The sequence below is a fragment of the Physeter macrocephalus genome, chromosome 8 (genome assembly GCF_002837175.3).
Source record: "Physeter macrocephalus isolate SW-GA chromosome 8, ASM283717v5, whole genome shotgun sequence".
NCBI lineage: Eukaryota > Metazoa > Chordata > Mammalia > Artiodactyla > Physeteridae > Physeter > Physeter macrocephalus.
This window is the reverse complement of record NC_041221.1, coordinates 72,456,380-72,463,859: the sequence shown is the minus strand read 5'-3', so window position 1 is coordinate 72,463,859 and position 7,480 is coordinate 72,456,380. Positions and strand designations below refer to the sequence as shown.

The window sequence follows — 7,480 nt, the reverse complement described above, 5'->3', positions numbered from 1 at the left end:
GTCCGGAGCCTGTGCTCCGCAACGGGAGAGGCCACAGCAGTGAGAGGCCCGCGTACCACAAAATAAATAAATAAATAAATAAATATAAAGTCCTTTGTCATATGATCTTTTTCTTTGCTTTCATTTGTGGAGTTTGTTGTTTTGTGTTTTGGTATTTGGAAAGATTTGTACTTTTGTGTAATGTTTATGTTATGTTGCTACCTTTAGATAATACTCTTAGTTGCCCGTTTCTGAGATACTATCTATTGGTTCACTATTATGAGAAAGAATGAAAGTAGTTGATGGTAATCTCTTCTCTGCCTTCCCTCCCCATCTTTTACTACCATTTAATAACCAGAGGCAATTAGCAAGTTTATTCTACCTTCTGTATACTCTTCCCCTTATTCCCTCCATTTTAAAAGTTTTATTAGATCTATACTGTCAAAAAAAATAATATTACCAACAAGTCTTTCTCCCTTATCTGCATTATTTTGTCTTAGTTCTATAGTTAAATACATTCAGTGCTTATATCCAGTTCCTATATTAAAACAGCCGCAAGCACAAATAAGTATTTCTTAGTTGTCTGAAGCCCATTCTCTGTGAGAGCTGTAAGAAGAGCTTCAGGGAACAATATTCCCTGAGTTATTAAAGGTTTAGAAGAGTTTGTGGCCTTTACACTTGAAGGTCAATGTAGCTAGATAAAGCTACATTGAAAAAGTTCACATTTTAACTACCTTAAATATGTTATCCACATGTTTTCCTTAATGAAGTATTATTGTTGAAAACTCTGATAACTTCCATTCTCTTTTAAGTGCTTGGTCTTGTCGCTTGGATCACCAAATAATTTTTTCTTTAAAATTTAATGATTTTACTAGAATATACTCATTAATCAAACATACTGGATCAAATCTCTCAACTACAAGGTATAACTTGAAGTCTTCTTTTGTATAAGGGAAGTTTTATTAAATTATAGGTTTTGAGACTTGGTCAACTCTATCTACTTTCACTTTTTCAGAGACTACTTATTATACAAAAGTTGCATCGTCTTGTCTTTATCCACGTCTATGATTTTCTCTGAATCCCTTTAATCTTTTTTCATTATCAGTGATTTCTTTTGGAAACTATTATTCTATTAAGCAATCCACTTCTATGATTCATGAAGCCCAGGCAGAGTTAACAGTGACGAGTTCTGGAGGTAACACTCCACTCTGGACTTTCTGGTTATAACCACCATCCCCTCTCTCTACTTCAACTGAAAACCGAGCCTCAAGAGGTCTCAATTCCTGCCCTCCTACTCCTGGAAGATGCCAAAGCCAACTATGTAAGAGGATTTTTTAGAGGAGAAGACAACTCTTTGTCTTCCCAGAAGGCAAACCCTCTACTTTGTTTTATAAGGCAGATAGCAACACCAAACCGCGGACAGGCTGGGACCTGCCTAGGCCTCAATCATTATCTGTGACTTTTTAAAAAAATCATTTTTCTCCTTTCCTCCACTATTTCCTTTAGCAAAACTTCCAAGTTGCCTATTGACCTTTATATTCTTTCCAGTTGAGCGTCTATTCCTGAAAGGTTCTTTTCTTTTACTCTTAATTCTTCACTGAGTTCAGAACTGTACCATCCCTAAAATCTTAATCTAAAATCTAAACTCAACTACAACCTTTTAACTTACAACTCTCTTCTCTGTTATTTCCCACCTTCAGTTCCAGCAAGCCCTTCATTTCCTTTATCGTTCCCTTTTCTCCCAGTCAATTGGTTCTATCCTGACTTTACTTCCTTTCTCATCTAGCCTAGAACCTACAGTCCATTCAAAAACCTCTTAGCACTCTCAACTGCCTTGCTGGAGGTTTATTTTCACCTCACCTGTAAAGCTCAAACTCTGAATTAATCCAACCACTTATCTTCTTCCCCTGTGTCTCATGCAGCCAAACGATTTCCTAAATGATTAACTATCTCCTTTCTACTACTGCATCATCCCAAACATATCAAATATATACTGCTTGGCATTTATTATTATTATTATTATTATTATTTTGCGGTACGTGGGCCTCTCACTGTTGTGGCCTCTCCCGTTGTGGAGCACAGGCTCCGGACGCGCAGGCTCAGTGGCCATGGCTCACGGGCCCAGCGGCTCCATGGCATGTGGGATCTTCCCGGACCAGGGCACGAACCCGTATCCCCTGCATCGGCAGGCAGAATCTCAACCACTGAGCCACCAGGGAAGCCCCTATTATTATTATTTTTAAATAAATTTATTTATTTATGTATTTATTTTTGGCTGTGTTGGGTCTTCGTTGCTGCACGCAGGCTTTCTTTAGTTGTGGCGAGCAGGGGCTACTCTTCGTTGTGGTGTGCAGGCTCCTCATTGCGGTGGCTTCTCTTGTTGTGGAGCACGGGCTCTAGGCGCACGGGCTTCAGTAGTTGTGGCACGCGGGCTCAGTAGTTGTGGCTCACGGGCTGTAGAGAGCAGGCTCAGTAGTTGCGGCGCACAGGCTTAGTTGCTCCGCAGCATGTGGGATCTCCCTGGACCAGGGCTTGAACCTGTATCCCCTGCATCGGCAGGCAGAATCTCAACCACTGAGCCACCAGGGAAGCCCCTATTATTATTATTTTTAAATAAATTTATTTATTTATGTATTTATTTTTGGCTGTGTTGGGTCTTCGTTGCTGCACGCAGGCTTTCTTTAGTTGTGGCGAGCAGGGGCTACTCTTCGTTGTGGTGTGCAGGCTCCTCATTGCGGTGGCTTCTCTTGTTGTGGAGCACGGGCTCTAGGCGCACGGGCTTCAGTAGTTGTGGCACGCGGGCTCAGTAGTTGTGGCTCACGGGCTGTAGAGAGCAGGCTCAGTAGTTGCGGCGCACAGGCTTAGTTGCTCCGCAGCATGTGGGATCTCCCTGGACCAGGGCTTGAACCTGTGTCCCCTGCACTGGCAGGCGGATTCTTAGCCACTGCACCACCAGGGAAGCCCCTGCTTGGCATTTAGCAGGCATTTAATGAACACTTATAAAATTACTCTTCTAAAATTACTTTTGAATACCCTGTGGTCCAGCCAAATTCCTCTACTTAATGGTGACACTATGCTTTGTGAATTCCTATCAGTTTGTGCCAGCCTGTTGAAATACTACTCTTTCTTCAAGACACCAATCAACAGCCAAGTTCTAAGCTCTGTGGAGGCACTATGTATTGTCTTGTTGGCACTGCAGTCTCAGCACTGAGTATAGGCCTGGCACAGAAGTACTCAATACACTTTGCTAATGTTAACATGTAATTATTACATAATGTCAGCACATACTGCTTTGTATTATGAACCTGAATACAAGTCTTTGCAGCTTTGTTAAAAGGAGACGGACCATTTCTTACTGTGTATCTCACAGCATCTTTTTTTTGTTGTTGCATATATCAATAGTAAGTTCTTTATTATTGCTGTGTACTGTTCCATTTTAACAAATCTACCACACCGTACCTTGCTAATGGACAATGTGGATAATTTCTGGTTTAGGGGTTATTATTAATAAAGCAACTATGAACATTTTTATATAGTTTTTTAAATAGGTATATGCACTCATTTCTCTGGGATATAAACCTATGAGAAAAACTGCTTGGACATAGGGTAGGTATGTTTAACTAGTATTAGAGGCCGACAAAAGTTTTCCAAAGTGACTGTACCATTTTATATTCCCACCAGCATTGTATGAGAGTTTCAGGTGCTTCATGTTCTCAATACCACTTGGTATTGTCACTCTTTTTAATAATTTTGGTGGGTGTGGTAGTACTTCTGGTTTTAATTTGCATTTTCCTGGCAAGTAATGATGTTGAGTATCTTTTCACTGGCTTAGTGCTCATTTGAATATCTTGCTTTGTGCAATATCAAGTTTTTCTTACCCATTTTAAAAATTGGGCTATATATTATGGATATATATAATTATCTGTTATGGATACCAGTCCTTTGTCGGATGTTCTCCTGTCCTCACAGCATCTTTAACGCTCAATAACTACCCGTTGAATGAATAAGTGAGGATCATTCGTTGCAATGGGAGCAAAGACTGGGATCTAGGATTCTCTTTCAGAGCGAAATAACTTTAAGAAAAGGTCTTTTAAGAGATGTGCAAAGGGAAATGCACTTCTCGTGTCAAAGTTAAAAGTTAACTGTACAATAATACACTTTAAGAGTTGAAAACAACTCGTGTAAAGCAACCACAAAAGTGGAGATTGTGGCCCATTATATACCAATTTTACCTCTCCTATTTAAGCTAGAGATCACAGCTGGAGAAGCAAAAACAAAAGCTGTCAGGAGTTAGTAACTGATGTGTGGATTAACAATAAAGTTCCTCTAGCGCCGATCTAAATTCTGGGGAAAAAAGCTTAGGAAACCAACACTAAGACATATATTACAGATAAACTTAAATATGTATTTTTTCCATTCTCCCCCATCCAGCCTGTAACCAGACGCTGGTTGGTGGGGGAGAACCCGCCTCCGGCGAGGACGCAGCCCGCGGGGCCAGTTCTCTGGCCATTCCCAAGACCTTGAAGGGACACCAGGTCAGACGCAGGGTTAGCTTTCTTTCACTCACCGCTACCGCCTTCCTTCCGATTGGCTGATCCGCGACAACACAGACAGTACTGGTCGCTGATTGGCCGGGATATTGCCAGGACAGCCAAGCCTGCAGACTCCTAACAGGAGGCTAACGAGGTCCCGGTGGAGGGCAGTCCAGGGACTTCGGAACAGCTATGTGCCTACCTGCTGAGATGCACTCCCGCGGCCTAGCTCGAACCCTCAGCTGCGGTCCCCGGCTCACTGCCCAACCCAACGAGCTCAAGGTCCAATTCTCACATACACCCCGGGAAGCCGCTGCTGGCCCTACGCAGGGCCATGGTCACCGCGCAGTCTCCACCACCGCCTTTCCTCCCCAGCGCCGGTGCTACAGTCAGCACCATCCCTACTGCCTACGGCGCGGAAAGGCAACCGAGTCTCCTTACCTGAACGACCCTGCTGGCAGACGCCATCTTGCTGCCCATCATGACCCCCGAGAGAGGTAGCTTCCGGGGCCCTAGCGAGCAGCGGCTATAACAGGAGTCCTGGGCTGCTGGGGGGGCGGGCTCTACCTGTGACGTCACGGAGGGGCGGGCGCTCGGGAGAGACCCTCCTCCACTGCGGAGCTAGCCCCACCCACTTGTGCCTGACACCGCCCCTCCTCTCTTCCTGCCTGGGAACTGACCCAGGAGTTTCCCATTGCTTCATTTTGCAGACGAAGGTTTGTGGTATTGTATTTATTTTGTTCACCTGCCTATGAGTGATCTGGGACCATTTCTTCTCCAGATAGGCAGTTTCCAGTTTCAGTGTAGTCCAAAATTTAATCTGAAACCAAATAAGTAATATAAATTCTTGTGGCTTCCTCAAATGAGCAATCTTGTTAAAGTTTAGGAGTAAGAAGCAAGCTCAGAAAGAGTGGTCAGTTCCGGGTCTATACAAGGCCACCTCATACTCCGTTGCTTTTTTTTTTTTTTTTTAATTGAAGTGTAGTTGTTTTACAATGTTGTATTAATTCCCGTTGCTTATTAACATTTCTCGATTTGGTATTCTGATTCCTTTCTCTAGCATTAGTCCTGATATTAAACTGCTGCCTACTTCGAGTTTGAGAAAACTCAGTTCAAGTTTTTCTTTTTGAAACATGAGCCATCCATATCATTCCCCCACGTTATATTAAATTCTATGGTAAATATTAATGTTTACAATGTTAAAAAATTTTAATACACAATATGTTGCAGCCATTTAACTTTGTAGGTAATGTAGCCTTACACTATTGTAAATATTTAGAGTGACAAATTTGTTTTGATGATCTAGGTCAATGGTTTCTAAATCTAGGAGGGTTATTGAGCCTAAATATGGGCCCTTCTGATTCAGTATGTGTGTGGAGGAAACCAGGAATCTTTTTTTTTTTAAGCTTTCAAAGCTTGTTTTAGCAGCACATATTCTAAAATCAGATTGATAAAGTGGTTCAATGGGCAAAGCACATGAACGGGTAAATTACACAAAAGAAACACAAATTGCCCTTAAAAACGTTAAAAGACATTCAACCTCCCTTATTCTAAGAAAAATGTAAACTACACTGAAACGCTATTTTCAATCCGTCAAATTGGCCAACAGACAGAATTTGGAGAATATGATCTGGGGAGGCTGTAGCGAAAGAGGCACTAATGTATATCGTTGGTGGTGATGAAATGAAACTTGTATTTTACGACAGGACAAGAAAAATTAAACATAAAATTCTCTCTGTGTGTCCCTTTGGGCCTCCTCCCTCCCTAATGTGCACTGTGCATCTGCATTACACATTAACCAGAGATCATCAAACATGGGAGCACTTGCTCAACTGCACAGATCTTTTTTTTTTTTCTTTCTTTCTTCTGACGCTAGCAATGTAACTTCTTAAAACAATAGCCTTCTTTCCCAGCTCTGTAGGGGGTCACGGTGACTTGCTCACCTGGTTTATGTATGCTTGGTGAACTTTATGTAAAATATCAGTTTGTCATTTTGATGTACAATCCTTTGTCTCAAAGATGTATGACTGTGCCTTAGACTTCTAATGGGCGGAAAAGTTCTCAGAGTTTTCTGAGAATCTGCTACCTGGATTATAATCCTGTTTGGCTTGAATAAAATTCCTTCCCCCACCTCTTATCTTGATAGTTCATTGAGTATCAATTAATGGAATAGTTAATTGAATTTTCATCGACAGTGGGAGTAAAAGATGGTACTCGAAAAAACTACATACTGAATGATTCCAACTATATGACACTCTGGAAAAGGCAAAACTATGGAGACACTTAAAATATCAGTGGTTGCCAGGGGTTGGGGAGAGGGAGGGACAAATAGGCAGAGCACAGGGGATTTTTAGGACAGTGAAACTATTCTGTACAATACTATAATGGATGGTGTGTACATGTCATTATACATTTGTCAAAACTCATAAAATATACAACCCTTGGGTGATATGTTAATGTTAGGGTTCAGTTGTAACAAATGTACCGCTCTAGTGGGGGATGGTGACAGTGGGGTGAAGTTGTGCCTGTGTGCGGGAAGTAGGTATACGGGAACTCTGGATTTTCTGCACCATTTTCCTGTGAACCTAAAACTGCTTTAAAAAATAAAGTGTATTAAAAAAAATTTTTTTAAAGTCACCATTGCCAAAACCAGATAAACTAATGTGTTTTTAAAGTTCAAAAATGGTGACTATACTTGATGACATTGTATTGTACAACTGAAATTTACTAAGAGAGTAGAACTTAAATGTTCTCACCAAAAAAAGAAAAGAAAAAAAAGGTAGGGCTTCCCTGGTGGTGCAGTGGTTGAGAGTCCGCCTGCCGATGCAGGGGACGCGAGTTCGTGCCCCGGTCCGGGAAGATCCCACATGCCGCGGAGCGGCTGGGCCCCTGAGCCATGGCCGCTGAGCCTGCGCGTCCGGAGCCTGTGCTCCGCAACGGGAGAGGACACAGCAGTGAGAGGCCCGCGT

The 7,480-nt window shown here is 42.1% G+C and overlaps 1 protein-coding gene across 1 annotated transcript in view; it reads right to left on the bottom strand.

The window, feature by feature from the left end:
* KGD4 (alpha-ketoglutarate dehydrogenase subunit 4) overlaps positions 1 to 5,081 on the bottom strand; it is a 13,466-nt gene extending 8,385 nt beyond the window's left edge. The window contains exon 1 of the mRNA XM_007129933.4: positions 4,953 to 5,081. Coding sequence (XP_007129995.1) covers positions 4,953 to 4,994 — 42 coding nt within the window. The 5' untranslated portion in view covers positions 4,995 to 5,081. The remainder of the gene's footprint in view (positions 1 to 4,952) is intronic.
* Between the last annotated feature and the right edge of the window lie 2,399 nt (positions 5,082 to 7,480).